Genomic DNA, 22411 nt, shown 5'->3' with positions numbered 1-22411 from the left:
TAACTCTTGTCTTCGTGGGCTGGCCATTGTCCGTGGTCTTCAGCGCCTTGTACATCGTTTTGAGTCCATTTGGGTGAGTTGGCTACACTGGTGTTTGTGTAACATTCTTGCTTCCTTAAATCTGTTTTGTGAAACTCACTCACCGATATAGAAATATATTCTCAAAGAAACATACACATCAGACAATCGATCACACGTCGCCCGGGAGAGGGTTGGGATATGTATCTCCTCTCTCTGTTGTTCTGTCTAACTAGGGCATGGCCACTAACCAGTTTCTGGAGTACTGACTATTGCTCCTCAATTTTATTTTCGCTATTAATTACTTGGGCTATGGGTTTCTGTTTTGCTTTGAATTGATTTGCATAACAAGAATTATCATGAGACATTTTAGGCATTTAATTTAAAAGAATTACTGTTTTAGAAGAGAAGTGTGCTTTTATAGAATAATAAATCTCAATTTGATTGACTTAAAAGGATCTTAAAAAAACTCTTCAAATATTCTCTACTTCAAGCCCCTGCTGCAACTGTGTAAGAATCATCACAGACGCCTTGTTATTCGGTGTTACTCTCCCTTGTATCTGTAGTGAGAACATGATACTACAGAGCAGATACTGCTGACCTCTCTGCTGACCTCTCTTCTGTAGGACCACCTGACGCATCGCTAGAATATTAATACTAGAATCTTGACTTCATTCATAAAAGTCGAATGACTGTGTTCTCTTTGGAAGAATCTCCATAGGAAAATGCCACGGGATCATCCAATAATAACGTCGAAGAAGAAGAACAATAGGATTGATATTCAAAAACTAAACATTTATGTAAATTTGGCTGTACCTAGTTTAACACTATAAAGAGGTAACTTGACGGTTGAAACACTTGAAATAATGTAGAATATAATATAAAGGACCACCTATGAACATCTTCATACTATTAGCGATGTTTTGTTAAAGTCTTACGCTTCAACTTCTTGAAGGTAGAATATCCAATTATTATACATTGCCATTAGTTGCTACCAGTGAAAACAATTATGTAGAGCCCAAACACTCAGAATTTCTTATTATTTGGCATTTTAGGTTGCCTGTTAGGATGTGTACTATGTATATAAATAAATGAATAGATGTGCATATTAAATATTGGGTTACTAATCTCTAGCTGCGAGAAAAATGTAAGTTAATCACCTCGGGAAAACCTGATTTTGTACTAGAAATCATGATTTTTTTTAATGGAATAAAATAAAAACTAAAAATTATCTCCGTATCTGTAGAATCAGTGACATCCGTTTTAATAAAACAAAAAAAAAGTTAAATGTAATTTAGAAAATAGAACAATCTTCATTTTCGACACTCCCTTAGTCCACTATTCATTTCAAGATTGTATAGCTCAGTGACTGTTTAATATTGCATAAAAATGTAGCCCTAAAAAAAAATAAAAAATAATAATATACACGTAATATTTTTGAAAAGGGTTAGGTTTTTTTTTTTTTGTTTAAAGACAGTTCCTCCTATATACAGCTGACCAACCTTTGTAAGAGCGATTAATTTGCTATGAATAACAAATGAATGATAGATTTTTACCACGCCCCTTTCCCTCCCCATCCCTCCACCCTGAAAAAAAAAGTTCTGGTTAAATTAAGCGAATGTAAAATGCTGAGAGCAAAGAAGTCAAGTCCCCCCCCCCCTTGCAGACCAGGCTGTCTATAGGGCAGATGATGTTATGGTCATCTGTTTCTGAAACAAAACGTATGCTGAGAGTGTACAGAACTCTGCTGCTAGGCCTAGAGATTCACTCAAAACGTATGCTGAGAGTGTACAGAACTCTGCTGCTAGGCCTAGAGATTCACACAAAACGTATGCTGAGAGTGTACAGAACTCTGCTGCTAGGCCTAGAGATTCACACAAAACGTATGCTGAGAGTGTACAGAACTCTACTGCTAGGCCTAGAGATTCACACAAAACGTATGCTGAGAGTGTACAGAACTCTACTGCTAGGCCTAGAGATTCACATAAAACGTATGCTGAGAGTGTACAGAACTCTACTGCTAGGCCTAGAGATTCACACAAAACGTATGCTGAGAGTGTACAGAACTCTGCTGCTAGGCCTAGAGATTCACACAAAACGTATGCTGAGAGTGTACAGAACTCTACTGCTAGGCCTAGAGATTCACACAAAACGTATGCTGAGAGTGTACAGAACTCTACTGCTAGGCCTAGAGATTCACACAAAACGTATGCTGAGAGTGTACAGAACTCTACTGCTAGGCCTAGAGATTCACACAAAACGTATGCTGAGAGTGTACAGAACTCTACTGCTAGGCCTAGAGATTCACACAAAACGTATGCTGAGAGTGTACAGAACTCTGCTGCTAGGCCTAGAGATTCACACAAAACGTATGCTGAGAGTGTACAGAACTCTACTGCTAGGCCTAGAGATTCACACAAAACGTATGCTGAGAGTGTACAGAACTCTGCTGCTAGGCCTAGAGATTCACACAAAACGTATGCTGAGAGTGTACAGAACTCTGCTGCTAGGCCTAGAGATTCACACAAAACGTATGCTGAGAGTGTACAGAACTCTACTGCTAGGCCTAGAGATTCACTCAAAACGTATGCTGAGAGTGTACAGAACTCTACTGCTAGGCCTAGAGATTCACACAAAACGTATGCTGAGAGTGTACAGAACTCTACTGCTAGGCCTAGAGATTCACACAAAACGTATGCTGAGAGTGTACAGAACTCTACTGCTAGGCCTAGAGATTCACACAAAACGTATGCTGAGAGTGTACAGAACTCTGCTGCTAGGCCTAGAGATTCACACAAAACGTATGCTGAGAGTGTACAGAACTCTAATGCTAGGCCTAGAGATTCACACAAAACGTATGCTGAGAGTGTACAGAACTCTACTGCTAGGCCTAGAGATTCACACAAAACGTATGCTGAGAGTGTACAGAACTCTAATGCTAGGCCTAGAGATTCACACAAAACGTATGCTGAGAGTGTACAGAACTCTACTGCTAGGCCTAGAGATTCACACAAAATGTTCCTGAGCGTCTATTTATTTATTGAACTCTTTAACGAAGGCAGCGTAAATACCCGCTATGTCTGCTCTAGATGAAGATTGTCTGAAGTAGTGTAGACTCTAGACCAATTTTAATTTCATAAGAGAATATTTCGAAAAAATATAATGGTCGATGTGGAGTTATCCCGGTATGGCTGATTACTAGTAATTTATTTTCTAATAAACTGTTCAATTTCTAGAAAAAGGTTTGGTACGTTTTTCTAGAATCGTGAAAATTTTTTTTGTATCTCTGACCTTTTCTTTTGACCCGATGAAGATTTTGCAAGCTGAGAAGAGGAATAGTAAAAATACTTTAAAAAAAAACTTTTAATGTAAGATAAAGAACTTCACAATTACTGCAACATATCTTAATGAATCAAGAATTATCTCCCTTTTCTATATAAAACAAAACTAATTGATTATTAACTAATTGGTTAATTTTTTTTATTGATTCATGTATTATCTTCAGCAAAGAATAATTGAGCAAAGTTTCAGCTTGATCCAAGAACGAGAAGTGGGAGAAATAACGAGTACAAGATTAGTACCAGACAGACAGACAGACAGAGTTGATATAATTTTCATGATTGAACAACAAAATTGAACTCTTTAAATACAAAGTTATGTAATGAATTAATCTCAAAGATTTTATTTTCTTTCTTACGTAGCACACATTTTTATCAAACATCTTGATTAATTTTTTTAAAGAAGCTCATATAAAAATATATATAATAAGTAAAAGTAAAGTTTATCTTTCAGACCTTGCGATATGTATATGTATATAAATAAAATAGAATAATTTAACCATTTTTTAAACAAATAAAACATTTATAAAGTCGGTCGTATTGAAAACTAACCGGTACAATGGGAACAATACATACAAATTTAAAAAGGGGTTTTAAAAGCTCGCATTACTTGTAGTTTGACAAATAAATTACTGCCTAAGGACATCAATGTCTATGCAATTCACCTAACAATGTTCTATTAAGAATGACGAATGTAATAAATTTAAAAATTGAAATATAAATGACAATTTATAAACATCTATTCTATTCTGATGTTTCGAATGCGTTGCAGGAAAAAAAATAGATTTACAAAATTATGTCTTCAGTAAAGAGAATTTAAAAAATAACAGAGATATGTCTGCACTTAAATGTGCCTGTAAAACTCCATAACTGGTTGAATATGGAATTACCTTTAGCTTTCCCATCAACATACATGGTTAAACTGGATTTAATGCGTAACAAACTTAGTGAGTAAGCAAAGAAATAGACTGGATGTAGCCACTAGAGGAGACCTTGTTTTGGCTAATTTAAAGCTTAACATTTCTAATATTGTCAGACTGCAGGAGGCACAAGGTTCCCATTAGCTTAATTACATTTTTTAGTGAATTCAGCAATAATAATTTTTATTTTTTTTATTATTATTTTAAAAAATATTACTAAATTTACAATGAAACCTTAAGATAATAGGTCCTGGTATTCAATAACTTACAAATGAAATGTTGGAAAGATTTGAAAGAAAGTCATGACAATGAGATCAAATTTTGTTTGAAACCACTGCAATTTATTTGACATTAATATTTGTATAATATTTACAAAATTACCGATCTGCTATTGACAACATGAACATCAATCAATGAATATCATTTTATTCCATTCGGCCTTCTCTCTGTTCTTTATTAGTAGGCGTATTTTTCTTTGAAAGGGAGAGGGGGCGCTGGTCGATTTTTTTTTAAAGAACAAAATACGAAAAGGGGGCGGTAGGCTAAAACCAGTTAAAGACCACTGATATAGAGTATTATAAGATTATTATTATTATTATTACGCTAGAAACGAACGAGTATTCATTCTCTGGCATTGCCAGGATGGAGTTTCATCCAGCAGAAATGAAATTCATTGTATTGCCTATTATTATTATTATTATTATACCAACGATCCATATGTGAAATGTTTTAAATTATATTATACTTATATACATAGTAATCGCATTCTTTCTCTTTAAAAACAAAAAAGTAAAACATTTAGTTCATAATGTAAGTAGCTTGTATAACATGAAATAATTAATACAATACACTCTTAGCTCTTTTCATATATGTATTAGAAATATACTGAACAATCACCTCTTGCCTATATATTCTCCCCCTTTTTTTTTGTTACATTTTTGTTACTATTAATAGTGAATAGTTATAAAAAATGTATTTTTATGGCATTATCGGTTGCCTGTTAGGATGTGTACTATGTATATAAATAAATGAATAGATGTGCATAGTAAATATTGGGTTACTAATCTCTAGCTGCGACAAAAATGTAAGTTAATCACCTCGGGAAAACCTGATTTTGTACTAGAGATCATGATTTTTTTTTTTATGGAATAAAATAAAAACTAAAAATTATCTCCGTATCTGTAGAATCAGAGACATCCGTTTTAATAAAAAAAAAAGTTAAATATAATTTAGAAAATAAAAAAATCTTCATTTTCGACCCTCCCTTACTCCACAATTCATTTCAAGATTGTATATGGAAAAATAAACTGCTTGCATAGTTAATTTTAACAATTTAGCTTTTCGTTTTCTGAAAAGAAAAAAAGGGAGCTGTTGCAATTTAACTTTGAAAGATCTAAAATATCAAAGATATTGGATTTTCAATTTTTTTTTTCTAGCTTTTGAGATCTAAATGGGAAGGTCGGAGGTCAACACAAAATGAACACAAACCAAATAGCGGCTAGTCCTATTTCGCGGGGAAACTAACAAATTTGTGTTTAAATACAGCTATATGAGTCAGAACAAAATGTATAGCTGACATAATTTCATTCTTACGACTGTCTCATGTGACACAAGACTAAACTTAGGGTTCAGATGGATGCTAATGTAAAACGTGAACAAAGGTGAGTACATCAAGTAGTTGAACATAATAAAGTTGTGGCTCAAGTTAGTCATTTCCTACATGTCAAACTTACAATGAAAGAAAATATCCAATAAATAAATGGCTAGAAGCACCAAGTGGTAATGGCTGTGGCATGGCATCCCCCCCCCCCCCCCCATCATATCCTGAACAGGCAAAAGCATTATTGAACGTTATCCGTGTGGATCATTCACAGAATGTCATGGCCATTTGTAGGTCTATGACCAATGTTATGACCAGGAAACATTGGTCAGATGATATAAAACAGCAAATAGTGTTTCGAAGAACATTAATGGCAGGGCACTGTTAGCGGAACTTTGCTCTTATTGCCCCTTGTGAGTCGCAAGGAACATTGCTGGTAGGACATAAATAGTAGACCAGTGATGATGAATAATTGTCCCATAGTTTCGCTTGGAACTTTGCTGGTAGGTCATTGATAGTAATACAGTGCTGATTAATCATTGCCCTTTAGAGTCGAATGGATCATTGCTGATAAGAGAATGATAGCAGTCCAGTGCTAATGAATCAGTACTCCGTAAGAGTCTCAAGAAATACGAAAAAAGATTTGAAGACAATCTCATCCGTTTGAATGGAAACGGGATCTTTTGATTACTATATAAACATTGATTTCAACTCTTTATCCGTTTGGCTTGTTCTATTGCAAACTATCAGTATTCAGATGTATTTATGACTTCTAAAAATACTGATTAAATATAATAGAGTAGACTTCCTTGAATGCCTGTCGTAATCTTTGGTAAATGTTCAATCTTTTTCATTTGTAGCCTAGTGGATGTTATTTTCAAGCTTATTAAAGAAAAACAACACATTCATCTTTACCCCTATTGCTGCATTGTGGAACTCCATGTTAGTTACTAACTCATCCACTGTACAAAAGCCTGTGCAATATGAAGGTCAATAATATAAAAGCAAGTTGGTCACTTAATGATTATCTTCATTTTAATAAGCCACTCTTACTTCAGAATGGTTCTGTGATGATTTCCTGTTTAAATACTTGATTCGAAAAACATCTCCTAGAGACGTGGGGAAGTCATTCAACCCTCTGTCGTGTTTGAAAAGGAGTGTCTTCCATTGTCCTTAGATGATCTGAATAATAATAATTGCCGCATTAAGTGTAGCGCACTGCATGTATAACATATGAGCACAACATTTTCGCTTCGTGTGTCTAAAGATGTTGAAGAAGTAATGAATTTGTCTCCCCTTAAAATATGGTCACGTTGCCTTCTTTTCGTTTGCGCTCCATTTCAGACTGCCATTTCCTTTTGGCTTCTTGGACGTCTTTCAAGGTGGACTGTGGTGCGGTCTGAAAAAAAAAATTAAAATAAAGAATTTACTATTATTTATAACTTTAAAAAAAAGCAACTAAAAAATCTAGGGAATGTTATTTCCATTACCTTTTGCCTTCTACACACGAAAATTTCGCTAGCCATTGGTCATTTAAAAGTGAGAAAAATTTTCAATCGTTTTTCCCATCCAACTTTTTGGATGCGAATGTTTCTGTAAACTCCGACTATACTTAAAATAAACTGCAAAACTGAGCTATCAAAAACATAGAAAAACTGACCAGATGATCTATTTGATGAGGTAAATATTCAATACATGTAATGCCTAAAAAAAAATAACTCTGTGATGAAGGTGAGTTGATCTTACTTTTCCTAATGCGTTAAAGATTATTTCTTTCAAGTGACAGGTTGATCTCTCAGACGAAGTTCAGTTCCCACTGCCTGCCTTTTTGCCTAAATCTTCGTCCAATCGAAACTTACATTCTTTGTAAAGTTCCGCTTTCAGACCTTGCGATCTATAGGGCAGATGATGTAAAGGTCATCTGTATCTGTGGCCCACGGTTAACGACGGTGTCATGTAGCCAGCACAACGACCAACCGCCTTTACTTTTCCCCAACTAATGTCAGGTACCCATTAGAGTTGGGAGGACTCAGAGGCACACGAAGATTCCGAAATTAAAAACCCCATTTTCACCAGGATTCGAACCCAGCTACCCGGTTGGGAAGCCAAGTGCTTTACCTCTCAGTCCCAGGGTGACTACACATTAAAAAAAAAAAAAGAAATACATTTATGCACCATCTGTGGCATTTAACGTCTCGAGAGACGTTATTTTCCATTTGCAGCTTCTCAGGTGACTTAAGACTGATTTGACAGAACAAAAAGGTTGAAGAAAATGTAGAGACATTAATACCAATGTCAACACGTCTTCCTCCCTGTTATGGAGTGAGTGTGTGTTACCAATATCAACACGCATTCTCCCTGTTAGGGAGTGAGTATGTGTGTAATACCAATGTCAACACGCTTTCCCCCTGTTATGGAGTGAGTGTGTGTGTGTGTGTGTGTGTATTACTGATGATAAGAAAAGGTTGGTTATGCAAAGTTAGTACATTTTGTTTACATGTTATGAATGTTCACAAAAAAAAGGTATTTCAAGTTTTACAAGTTAAAATATAATATATCTACAGCGGTTTAGTTGTCTACGTGTAGTTTGGTGCTACAAGTCAACGAGCGTCAACAACAGTTCCCTCCTACACAGTACACACTGACGCACAAACATACGTGAGGCGTAGTACTTACTAGCAAGATCTCCGTGTTGTTAATGGACACAGTGATCCAAGTGTACAGAGGCTCACACGTTATATTCAACACTTTGTATTTCACTGTGTTTAGACCTTCAATGTCCTGCCGCTTGTTCGAGCTTTTCAAAATGACTCGTCTGGTAGAGACATAAACAGATAGAGAACAAACAAAATATTTAAAAAATCCTTTAACAAAAAAAAACAACACACCAACAAAGCTTATCTAAAGGGAAAGAACTCCGTCTTTAAAAAAGCTATATCTACCAATCATGTACATGTTATTTCACTTATTCAATATCAAACAAAATAATTAATTATCAATAACTAATTGAATAAATGAATATTTTTGTTTCTTAATTAAATTCAAATACTTGTTTAAAGAATCAACCTGATCGGAGAATGCGTGAGGGAGAAATAGCGTTAACAATCTTTTTTTTTTTTTTTAAGGGGACTAAACCCAACAAATTTAGCCGTATATGTTAGATTTTTTTTTTTTGTTGCAATTAAACAAATTATAATTACAAGTAATTAATTGTCTACTTATTTTTTATTGGTTCATGTCTTGTCTATGTCGATGAATAATTGTGAGAAGTTTCAGCTTGATCCGAGAATGGGTGTCGGAGAAATAACGTGTACACACTTTTTTAACAAAAAGGCAGACAGACAGACAGTCAGACAGACTGAGCGAGTTGATATAAGCTTTGTAAAAATTACAAAGGACACAAATTATAGCAAAAATATTTTAAATGTCATTCTTTTTATAAAACGTTTTTTCATTTAATGTACATCGTGGTCTGATAGGGTTCAATTAATTGTAATTCCATTGACTACGTTTGTTATATAATAAAAACATAACAACAACGTATTTTTGGACAGAAGTCTTAGATGCCTTCTATTGGGGCCAAGGCCATATAAAAGTGCTGTAAGAGCCACTGGTTTATAGACTAGAGGCCGGTGTGGACAGTATAGAAGTATAATTTACCATTCGACAGGGGAAATAAGTGTATGCCAAACACTGGCGGATCCAGGAGGGTGGGGATTTTAGTATAGAATTCACACAATTTGTATACGAATTTATTACTTATGTTAATAATATATACTAATTATTTATATTTCAACCTATTTTTAGATTATTTCGCCCCCTTAGTATGTTGGCCGATTTGGTGGGGTCGGGAGGGGGCGATGGTATCAATCCCGTCCCCCCCCCCATAAACCTTTGAGTGGGGGGGCGGTCCAATTTATTTCTAGAAATCACAGCTTGCTAACATAATCAATTAAATATCTATATGATTAAAACTTGGTATTGATATTTTAACCGATCTTTATATTATGTCGTTCCCTGTTGGCCGATTGGGTGGGGGCGAATACCTCTACTGCCCCTCCCACCTAATCCCATTGAGTGGGGGGGGGCGGTCCTACGTTTATGGAGAAATCATAGTTTGTGAACAAAATTAGTTGAATTAATATATACATTTTATATTAAAAGTGACGGACGGACAGGTAGACCACACAAAACTAATAGCGTCTTTTTCCCTTTCGGGGGTCGCTCAAAAAGGAACAGGGAGCAAAGACAGAAAAAATGACAATGCTAAAACTTAAAATAAACGCTACTTATTGAGATGTGCGCCTGTATATCTGGAAGTGTTTCCTGCAAAATGACTGAAAAATAATAATATTAAAAAAAAAATTTGTCTCTTTTTATTTTACGATATCTAAAGTATTTCTTTTAAAATGACTGAAATATATTTTTTCTGCACTATTTTGTTCGCACTATTTTGTCGGCGTTATTTTGTCCCACGCTATTTTGTCGGGGTACCGTCCCAAAGAAGTAATTGATATTTAAATGTAACCTACGATACACAGAACTTTCTCTATACATTATCTGCAATAATGAATCTACATATCAGACGTTTCCCATTCATTACCTCAGGGGGTTCACCTCATTGCCATTATCTCGAGTGTGTTTGATCATGTTGTAGCGTGCTATCTCCAAGGGGTAGCGCAATATATTGTATCCCTTGCTGACCAACCTGATCAAAGAGATTTGCAAATACAGGTGTTGATTCGTACATAAATTATTTGACAACAATGCATTATTGTATAAACACTGATTTAAAAAAAAATCAAATATCGAAATGAGGGGAACAGTATGTTCCCCAGAGCCTGTCACAAAACCTGGATGTGATTTTTTAAAAAAGTCTTTTAAGTAATCCTACCTCCTACCTTTAAGTAACACTACCTCCTACCTTTAAGTAATCCTACCTCCTACCTTTAACTAATCCTACCTCCTACCTTTAACTAATCCTACCTCCTACCTTTAAGTAATCCTACCTCCTACCTTTAAGTAATCCTACCTCCTACCTTTAAGTAATCCTACCTCCTACCTCCTACCTTTAAGTAATCCTACCTCCTACCTTTAACTAATCCTACCTCCTACCTTTAAGTATTCCTACCTCCTACCTCCTACCTTTAAGTAATCCTACCTCCTACCTTTAAGTAATCCTACCTCCTACCTTTAACTAATCCTACCTCCTACCTTTAAGTAATCCTACCTCCTACCTTTAAGTAATCCTACCACCTACCTTTAAGTAATCCTACCTCCTACCTTTAAGTAATCCTACCTCCTACCTTTAACTAATCCTACCTCCTACCTTTAACTAATCCTACCTCCTACCTTTAACTAATCTTACCTCCTACCTTTAACTAATCCTACCTCCTACCTTTAACGAATCCTACCTCCTACCTTTAAGTAATCCTACCTCCTACCTTTAAGTAATCCTACCTCCTACCTTTAAGTAATCCTACCTCCTACCTTTAAGTAATCCTACCTCCTACATTTAAGTAATCCTACCTCCTACCTTTAAGTAATCCTACCTCTTACCTTTAAGTAATCCTACCTCCTACCTTTAAGTAATCCTACCTCCTACCTTTAAGTAATCCTACCTCCTACCTTTAACTAATCCTACCTCCTACCTTTAAGTAATCCTACCTCCTACCTTTAACTAATCCTACCTCCTACCTTTAACTAATCCTACCTCCTACCTTTAACTAATCCTACCTCCTACCTTTAACTAATCCTACCTCCTACCTTTAAGTAATCCTACCTCCTACCTTTAAGTATTCCTACCTCCTACCTTTAACTAATCCTACCTCCTACCTTTAAGTAATCCTACCTCCTACCTTTAAGTAATCCTACCTCCTACCTTTAACTAATCCTACCTCCTACCTTTAAGTAATCCTACCTCCTACCTTTAAGTAATCCTACCTCCTACCTTTAACTAATCCTACCTCCTACCTTTAAGTAATCCTACCTCCTACCTTTAACTAATCCTACCTCCTACCTTTAACTAATCCTACCTCCTACCTTTAACTAATCCTACCTCCTACCTTTAACTAATCCTACCTCCTACCTTTAAGTAATCCTACCTCCTACCTTTAAGTAATCCTACCTCCCACCTTTAAGTAATCCTACCTCCTACCTTTAAGTAATCCTACCTCCTACCTTTAAGTAATCCTACCTCCTACCTTTAACTAATCCTACCTCCTACCTTTAACTAATCCTACCTCCTACCTTTAACTAATCCTACCTCCTACCTTTAAGTAATCCTACCTCCTACCTTTAACTAATCCTACCTCCTACCTTTAAGTAATCCTACCTCCTACCTTTAACTAATCCTACCTCCTACCTTTAACTAATCCTACCTCCTACCTTTAAGTAATCCTACCTCCTACCTTTAACTAATCCTACCTCCTACCTTTAACTAATCCTACCTCCTACCTTTAACTAATCCTACCTCCTACCTTTAAGTAATCCTACCTCCTACCTTTAAGTAATCCTACCTCCTACCTTTAACTAATCCTACCTCCTACCTTTAACTAATCCTACCTCCTACCTTTAACTAATCCTACCTCCTACCTTTAACTAATCCTACCTCCTACCTTTAAGTATTCCTACCTCCTACCTTTAACTAATCCTACCTCCTACCTTTAAGTAATCCTACCTCCTACCTTTAACTAATCCTACCTCCTACCTTTAACTAATCCTACCTCCTACCTTTAAGTAATCCTACCTCCTACCTTTAAGTAATCCTACCTCCTACCTTTAAGTAATCCTACCTCCTACCTTTAAGTAATCCTACCTCCTACCTTTAACTAATCCTACCTCCTACCTTTAACTAATCCTACCTCCTACCTTTAACTAATCCTACCTCCTACCTTTAAGTATTCCTACCTCCTCTCTGTGGCATTTTACGTCTCGTTAGACGATCTTTTCCCTTTGCAACTTCTTGTGTGACTAAAGAGGCCAATCCTTGATACACAGCTTCGATCACAGGTTGGGCATATAAAATCACCAGGCGCCATTGCATTTTCACCCTTCTTTCTGCTTCCGTTGTGTATGACATCTGCAATCTGTGACCCTTCCTTTATGCTCTCTCTCCATGTGGATCTGTCCAGTGCCACCTCTTCCCAGTTGCCAGTGTCGATTTTGAAGAGCTTCATGTCGCGTTTGCATACATCCGTATAACGTAAAAGTGGGCGACCAGCGGCTCTCCTGCCTTCAATTAGATCGCCATACAGGATGTCCTGTGGAAGTCGACCTACTGGCATTCTACGAACGTGGCCAAGCCAGCCAAGGCGTCTGCTGCTGATAACAGAGCGGATGTCCTGGCATCCTGCTCTATGTAGCACTTCCTCATTTGTTATCTTATCTTGCCACCTTATTTTAAAGATCCGCCTTAGGCATCGGAGGTGGAAGACATTCAGCTTTTTTTCCTGCCATGAGTAGGTTGACCATGTTTCACTTCCGTACAGCAAGGTGCTCAACACACAGGTCCGGTAGACTAGGGCTTTAGTACTGCTAGTCAGCAATATGTTGTCCCAGACTCTTTTCTGCAACCGTGACATGGTGGCCATTGCCTTGGCTATCCTGTTGTTTATGTCTTTATCCAGTAGAGTGTTGTTGGATATGATGGAGCCAAGGTAACAAAAGTGATCAACAATTTCTAGTGGTTGGCCATTAATGCTTACTTGAGGTGCAGTGTTTGTGTTTTGGACAAGTATCTTAGTCTTGCTTTGACTGATGTTTAAGCCGAACTTCTGGCAAGCAGCAGATAGTTTGTCAACCATGGACTGTAGCTGAATATCAGAATCAGCCACAATAGCTGCATCATCAGCATACAGGAGTTCCCTGACGAGTAGCTTCCTAACCTTGGTTTTTGCCCGCAGCCTTGATACATTAAATAGTTTTCCAGAGGATCTTGTATGTAGAAACACACCTTCGTTTATGTCCTACCTCCTACCTTTAAGTAATCCTACCTCCTACCTTTAACTAATTCTACCTCCTACCTTTAACTAATCCTACCTCCTACCTTTAAGTAATCCTACCTCCTACCTTTAACTAATTCTACCTCCTACCTTTAACTAATCCTACCTCCTACCTTTAACTAATCCTACGTCCTACCTTTAACTAATCCTACCTCCTACCTTTAAGTAATCCTACCTCCTACCTTTAACTAATCCTACCTCCTACCTTTAACTAATCCTACCTCCTACCTTTAAGTAATCCTACCTCGCTCGAAAATCGTCATCTTCCCCTCCCCAGCCAAGGTACAAGTTGGAATTCCCGTTCACCTTCAGGTAGTTTTCTTTGGAGAAGCCAACAACACCTCCAAAGTGCGACTGATAGTAGAGCCTATGTAAAAATAGAGGACATTTTATCGAATGTGCGTCAATGGACTAAGATGATCTAGAGCAGTGTTTTCCAAACTGTGTTCCGTGGAATCACTTATATAAAGTGTAAAAAATACAAAACTATGTAAAAAGTAAAAATAGATGACAACAGTAGAGCCTATGTAAAAATAGATGACAACAGTAGAGCCTATGTAAAAATAGATGACAACAGTAGAGCCAATGTAAAAATAGATGACAACAGTAGAGCCTATGTAAAAATAGATGACAACAGTAGAGCCTATGTAAAAATAGATGACAACAGTAGAGCCTATGTAAAAATAGATGACAACAGTAGAGCTTATGTAAAAATAGATGACAACAGTAGAGCCTATGTAAAAATAGATGACAACAGTACAGCCTATGTAAAAATAGATGACAAAAGTAGAGCCTGTTTATAAATAGATGACAACAGTAGGGTTGTTGTTACCGTCGTTGACTTGTATAAACAAGCTGCTGGTAGAAAACTAAACGGTTGTAACCGTTGCTTTTTTTTCTGACGCTTTAAGTGGCCGTATGGGTCACTTTTGGTCATGGCCCGGGTTCATTGAACCCCTTCGCGCCATGGATGCTACGCCACTGAAAGCGACCCTATGACGCTCTATCATGAGCTTCCGTCTCCAGGTGGCAGGGTCAATGCGGCTTTCGAAGAAGCTTTGAGGTTGTCTCTGAAGCGTTTTCTTTGTCCACCTTGTGAGCGCTTCCCTTTAATTAATTGCCCATACAGGAGTTGGTTAGGGATCTTGGGGGAAGGGGGGGGGTGCACACTGTTGCAGCTTTAGGATTGTGTAGATGCTTTGACTATAACGCACACGTATCAATTTTTTTAAGGTAATGAAGCTTATGTATAGTTACCATTTAGACGTAACGTTTTATTTCTTAGAATGGAATAATAATGAGAGCAGATTATAAAAACTTTACAAATACATTACAAATAAATTACAAGTACATTATAAATACATTACAAATACATTACAAATACATTATAAATACATACTCAAAGTCATATTTATCGATGGCCACAGCGTAGTGCCTGGGGTTGGACTCACACTTGTACAGATTTTTGTCATTCAACGGAATCAGGTCCACATCGTGGAATACGTAACAATCAAAGTGGCCAAGTTTCTCGGCCTCCAGGAAAGCTGCATTCAGCAGGGCCCCTTTGTTAAACGTTGATGGCGGGGCCTGCGTTAAACAAAAATATCAGTTTGATCATTATTTAAATGTTTCTGTGTGAAATAGGCCAAGATCACAAACGTTTACTAAATAAAACAAACTCGTATAAGGCTTCATAAAAAAAACACAGCACAATAGATTGTAACAGATACATACACATATCGATTTTTCTCCCACACCCATTATCGAATCAATTTGAAATTTTGCACAATTGTTTCTTTTACCTGACAACACAAGAATAAATAAAACAAAGTAAGCCAATTAGTTGATTAACTGTTGGTAATTAATTGTTTTGTTTGTTATCAAACAAGGGAAAGAAATCGTACTTGACAGATCTGGGGTATACGTTGAATTAGTTCCCTTGAGAAGGCTTGAGCCATAAAAGAACATTCAAAAAACGATCACGTTAACATTCACCTCGATACCCTTCTTGCCCCCACCTCTTTTACCCAACTGACTAGTGATAGGATCATAGCGCAATCAGAAAGTGATAGGATCATAGCGCAATCAGAAAGTGATAGGATCATAGCGCAATCAGAAAGTGATAGGATCACAGCGCAATCAGAAAGCTAAAAACATGAAATTGCGCTAAACAAAAACTATTGGTAAAAATATTTCTAATCGCACAGAATTATTATTGTTAGTCTAGACCCGTTAAAAATTTAAGCACGACTGATCAAAACTAATTAATACAACTACACTACGGTTGTTGTTGTTTTTTTTTTTTTTTTTTTTAAATAAGTGGTTCCACGGGACACAGTTTGGGAAACACTGCTCTGGATTGTCTTAATCCATTGACGCACATTCAATACAATCAAAACAAAATTATTTGAAAAAGTTCTAATATGACATCTCAGATCCCGAAATCTTATGCCATTGGATAATCCTTAAATTACATGTGAGAGAGGAGCTAGAGAGGGTCACATCCGCTCTTCCAAAAGACTTGGACAAAAACCACGTGGTTTCACGCAATGTACTAATGTCATCATACAGGTCAAGAGCATGTGGCTTACCAAACTTGTCGAGTTTATCAATTATTGAAATCATTTGGTAATGTAAGTGGATCCAACCACTGGCGGATCCAGAACTTTGGAGTGGGGGGGGGGGGCGATTTTTTTCCAAACCCTAACCCTAACGCCCAGTAAACCCTAACCCTATGCATAAACGTGCGTACAGCATATATATATATTCGATATATGAGAATAAAATAAGATTGTTTCTCAATCTTCGGCAAAAAAACAGAAAAAAAAACAGTCTTTCTCTTGCAAGCTTGGGGGTCTGGGAGATCGCTGTAAGCTTCTTCAGTGGGGTTAGGGGCGAAGCACCGACGCCCAAAAGCGTTTTTTTGCAATTTTCACGGCTGAAACGCATTCTCCTGACATCTACAGCTCATCACTTATTAGTGGTGTTCGGGGCGAAGCCCCGACGCCAAAAGCGTTTTCTTGCATTTTTCACGGCTGAAACGCCTTCTCCTGACATCTACAGCTCATTACTTATTAGTGGTGTTCGGGGCGAAGCCCCGACGCCAAAAGCGTTTTCTTGCATTTTTCACGGCTGAAACGCCTTCTCCTGACATCTACAGCTCATTACTTATTAGTGGTGTTCGGGGCGAAGCCCCGACGCCAAAAGCGTTTTCTTACATTTTTCACTGCAGAAACGAATTCTTCTGACATCTACAGCTCATTATTTATCAGTGGGGTTCGGGTTAGGCCAAAAGCGTTTTCTTGCATTTTTCACGGCTGAAACGCCTTCTCCTGACATCTACAGCTCATCACTTATTAGTGGTGTTCGGGGCGAAGCCCCGACGCCAAAAGCGTTTTCTTGCATTTTTCACGGCTGAAACGCCTTCTCCTGACATCTACAGCTCATCACTTATTAGTGGTGTTCGGGGCGAAGCCCCGACGCCAAAAGCGTTTTCTTGCATTTTTCACGGCTGAAACGCCTTCTCCTGACATATACAGCTCATTACTTATTAGTGGTGTTCGGGGCGAAGCCCCGACGCCAAAAGCGTTTTCTTGCATTTTTCACGGCTGAAACGCCTTCTCCTGACATCTACAGCTCATTACTTATTAGTGGTGTTCGGGGCGAAGCCCCGACGCCAAAAGCGTTTTCTTACATTTTTCACTGCAGAAACGAATTCTTCTGACATCTACAGCTCATTATTTATCAGTGGGGTTCGGGTTAGGCCAAAAGCGTTTTCTTGCATTTCTCACTGCAGAAACGCATTTTCCTGACATCTACAGCTCATCACTTATTAGTGGTGTTCGGGGCGAAGCCCCGACGCCAAAAGCGTTTTCTTGCATTTTTCACGGCTGAAACGCCTTCTCCTGACATCTACAGCTCATCACTTATTAGTGGTGTTCGGGGCGAAGCCAAAAGCGTTTTCTTGCATTTTTCACGGCTGAAACGCCTTCTCCTGACATCTACAGCTCATTACTTATTAGTGGTGTTCGGGGCGAAGCCCCGACGCCAAAAGCGTTTTCTTGCATTTCTCACTGCAGAAACGCATTCTCCTGACATCTACAGCTTATTATTCATCAGTGAGGTTCGGGGCGAAGCCTCGACGCTAAAAGCGTTTTCTGGCATTCTTCACTGCAATAACGCATTCTCGTGCCCTACATACATACATACATACATAAAGTGCCTTTTGAATAATGAGAAAAATATTCTAATATGAATTTATAGTCCCTTAATACATTGCAAATAAAACCGATTTGTTCTTTGAAAAGATTAGATACCCCACATATTTAGATTAAGGTTTTGAGGATCTCCGCCGAAAAAAAAATTCGATTAATAATATTCAATAAAATTCAAGCATAAATTGTGAGTTATAGTCCTAAATTTATTTAAAGAAAAATATGAGATAGAGTAAAGGTTGGGAAAAGGCGACTAGGAAAAGATCATCTGGTTTTGAACTCATCTCAACCGTGACTGTTATATTGAAAAATTTCGTTTGAATTATAACTTTTCCTAAGCAAAGTCTTTCTTAAAATAGTTATGATAAATTCATGTCAAATTACACAAACTCTGTCTGGTAAACTATTATTTCTCGCTCCTTTTTATAATTTCTGCTATTGATTGCATTTTGCATTAAAGAATTGGGGTTGGGCGACTCGATATAAGAATTTACTTTATAGCATATATAAATTATATTAGTGACAGATTTTTTAAATTTTGTAATTTCTTACTATAATACAAAAAGAAAAAGTATTGATTTGTCCGATGGGGGGAAGGGGATTGCATGTATCGCACTTCCACCTGTTTATATTATATAGATATTCGACTAATTTTGTTCACATACTATGATTTCTCCATAAAAGTAGGTTAAAATACCAATAACAAGTTTTAATCATATAGATATTTAATTGATTCTCTTAGCAAACTGTGATTTCTACAAATAAATAGGACCGCCCCCCCCCACTCGAAAGTTTATGGGGGGGGGGGGGCGGATTGATGCCATCGCCCCCTTCCGACCCTACCAAATCGGCCAAAATACTAGAAGGGGGGGGGGCGAAATAAACTAAAAATAGGTTGAAATATAAATAATTAGTATATATTATTAACATAAGTAATAAATTCGCATACAAATTGTGTGAATTCTATACTATAATTCGTCCGACCCCCCCTTCGGGGGGGGGGGGGGTCGGCCGAGTGGGGGGGGGGGGGCGATCGCCCCTACCGCCCCCCCCCCCTGGATCCGCCAGTGGATCCAACAATATGGAACGAATGTCTTACATTAAATGTAAGTGGATCCAACAATATGGAACGAATGTCTTACATTAAATGTAAGTGGATCCAACAATATGGAACGAATGTCTTACATTAAATGTAAGTGGATCCAACAATATGGAACGAATGTCTTACATTAAATGTAAGTGGATCCAACAATATGGAACGAATGTCTTACATTAAATGTAAGTGGATCCAACAATATGGAACGAATGTCTTACATTGAATGTAAGTGGATCCAGCAATATGGAACGAATGTCTTACATTGAATGTAAGTGGATCCAGCAATATGGAACGAATGTCTTACATTAAGTGTAAGTGGATCCAACAATATGGAACGAATGTCTTACATTAAATGTAAGTGGATCCAACAATATGGAACGAATGTCTTACATTAAATGTAAGTGGATCCAACAATATGGAACGAATGTCTTACATTAAATGTAAGTGGATCCAACAATATGGAACGAATGTCTTACATTAAATGTAAGTGGATCCAACAATATGGAACGAATGTCTTACATTGAATGTAAGTGGATCCAGCAATATGGAACGAATGTCTTACATTGAATGTAAGTGGATCCAGCAATATGGAACGAATGTCTTACATTAAGTGTAAGTGGATCCAACAATATGGAACGAATGTCTTACATTAAATGTAAGTGGATCCAACAATATGGAACGAATGTCTTACATTGAATGTAAGTGGATCCAACAATATGGAACGAATGTCTTACATTAAATGTAAGTGGATCCAACAATATGGAACGAATGTCTTACATTGAATGTAAGTGGATCCAGCAATATGGAACGAATGTCTTACATTAAGTGTAAGTGGATCCAACAATATGGAACGAATGTCTTACATTAAATGTAAGTGGATCCAACAATATGGAACGAATGTCTTACATTAAGTGTGAGTGGATCCAACAATATGGAACGAATGTCTTACATTAAGTGTGAGTGGATCCAACAATATGGAACGAATGTCTTACATTAAGTGTAAGTGGATCCAACAATATGGAACGAATGTCTTACATTAAGTGTAAGTGGATCCAACAATATGGAACGAATGTCTCACATTAAATGTAAGTGGATCCAACAATATGGAACGAATGTCTTACATTAAATGTAAGTGGATCCAACAATATGGAACGAATGTCTTACATTAAGTGTAAGTGGATCCAACAATATGGAACGAATGTCTTACATTAAGTGTAAGTGGATCCAACAATATGGAACGAATGTCTTACATTGAATGTAAGTGGATCCAACAATATGGAACGAATGTCTTACATTGAATGTAAGTGGATCCAACAATATGGAACGAATGTCTTACATTAAGTGTGAGTGGATCCAACAATATGGAACGAATGTCTCACATTAAATGTAAGTGGATCCAACAATATGGAACGAATGTCTTACATTAAATGTAAGTGGATCCAGCAATATGGAACGAATGTCTTACATTAAGTGTAAGTGGATCCAGCAATATGGAACGAATGTCTTACATTAAGTGTAAGTGGATCCAACAATATGGAACGAATGTCTTACATTGAATGTAAGTGGATCCAACAATATGGAACGAATGTCTTACATTAAATGTAAGTGGATCCAACAATATGGAACGAATGTCTCACATTAAATGTAAGTGGATCCAGCAATATGGAACGAATGTCTCACATTAAGTGTAAGTGGATCCAGCAGAATGGAACGAATGTCTTACATTAAGTGTAAGTGGATCCAACAATATGGAACGAATGTCTCACATTAAGTGTAAGTGGATCCAACAATATGGAACGAATGTCTCACATTAAGTGTAAGTGGATCCAGCAATATGGAACGAATGTCTTACATTAAATGTAAGTGGATCCAGCAATATGAAACGAATGTCTTACATTAAATGTAAGTGGATCCAGCAATATGGAACGAATGTCTTACATTAAATGTAAGTGGATCCAACAATATGGAACGAATGTCTTACATTAAATGTAAGTGGATCCAACAATATGGAACGAATGTCTTACATTAAGTGTAAGTGGATCCAACAATATGGAACGAATGTCTTACATTAAGTGTAAGTGGATCCAACAATATGGAACGAATGTCTTACATTAAATGTAAGTGGATCCAACAATATGGAACGAATGTCTTACATTAAATGTAAGTGGATCCAACAATATGGAACGAATGTCTTACATTAAATGTAAGATGCGAGGCAAAATCATTGCCATGTATCTTAATACTGCAGGAATAAGCTTTTTCTATGTAAAACAAAATTAATTAACACTAATTGGTTATTTTTATTTATTGATTCATATGTCATCGACTATGAATAATTATGATTAAATTTCAACGTGATCCAAGAATGGGAAATGCACAAGCTTAATAAGGGGAATAACAAAACATATATAGCCACATCTCTCAATAAGTAACATTTATTTCCCTTTTTCAATACTAAACTAAATAATTAATTATCAATAATTAATGAATTAATAGGTTAATTTTTGATTGATTAATGTTTTGATATTTACAACAAAGAATTGTGTAAAGTTTCAACTGGATGCGACAATGGGCGTGGGAGAAATAGTGTACACAAAAATTGTAGCAGACAAATGGTATTTGATAGATCTTATATAAGCTTTGTAAAAAGATAGGAATCCAAATAAATCTGAAACTATGATAAGCTGAATGGCAGATCGTTGTTGTTTTAAGTAGGAATGAAATACCTTTACCTGCTCAACCACAAAAAATGTCACGTCAGCCAGTTGGCGCTTTAATATCGGTATGAGATTGTATAAAGTGATGTGAAGATGCCTGGATCTGTTGCGATAAGGAAATATGAAGGCGATCTTTTGTCTTGGAGCGCATTCAGATGGCCGGAGCCTCCCACAAGTCTTGAGGTAAGGAAACTCTTCGATTAGTTTCTCCTTGGTCACGTTTTCAAACATCCCCGCCAGTGCGCCAACTGAAAGATGGAAGCAGAGGTGAGCGTTGAGAAGAAAGTAACAAATAAATGAAATAAGTGGTAGGAGGTTCTTCTGCTAGGCTGGGTTTTAATACAATCTTTATAATGGATTCATTTTGCTTTCTAGTTTTTCAAAATAGCAAAACGTTTTTAAAATATTAGAATTAGAAAATTAAAAAAAAAATGCCAGGGTCCAAAACAAAAAACTAATTATAACAATCACTTATGAAAAGCGTTTAAGTTTCTTCTTGAATTTC

The 22411-nt window shown here is 36.9% G+C and overlaps 2 protein-coding genes across 6 annotated transcripts in view; one reads left to right on the top strand and one right to left on the bottom strand.

Moving 5' to 3' along the window:
- Positions 1-1849: 1849 nt before the first annotated feature.
- Positions 1850-3111, top strand: LOC129923172 (uncharacterized). The gene is made up of 2 exons (XM_056013059.1): positions 1850-1860; positions 1989-3111. The coding sequence occupies exons 1-2, from the start codon at positions 1850-1852 to the stop codon at positions 3109-3111; spliced, it is 1134 nt and encodes a 377-aa protein (XP_055869034.1).
- Positions 3112-6893: 3782 nt separating this feature from the next.
- The window catches only part of LOC106055626 (beta-1,4-galactosyltransferase 2-like), a 44626-nt gene continuing 29108 nt past the window's right edge, over positions 6894-22411 (bottom strand). For all 5 annotated transcript variants that reach the window (XM_056012863.1, XM_056012865.1, XM_013211957.2 and 2 more), the window contains 6 exons: positions 21922-22154; positions 15279-15466; positions 14124-14246; positions 10480-10584; positions 8553-8691; positions 6894-7275 (listed from right to left, as the gene is read on the bottom strand). In XM_056012863.1, coding sequence (XP_055868838.1) covers positions 7174-7275; positions 8553-8691; positions 10480-10584; positions 14124-14246; positions 15279-15466; positions 21922-22154 — 890 coding nt within the window. In that variant the 3' untranslated portion in view covers positions 6894-7173. The remainder of the gene's footprint in view (positions 7276-8552; positions 8692-10479; positions 10585-14123; positions 14247-15278; positions 15467-21921; positions 22155-22411) is intronic.

Source organism: Biomphalaria glabrata, chromosome 15, assembly GCF_947242115.1.
Source record: "Biomphalaria glabrata chromosome 15, xgBioGlab47.1, whole genome shotgun sequence".
Lineage (NCBI taxonomy): Eukaryota > Metazoa > Mollusca > Gastropoda > Planorbidae > Biomphalaria > Biomphalaria glabrata.
Note: the sequence above shows the minus strand (reverse complement) of the source record. Positions and strands in the feature narration are given on the sequence as shown.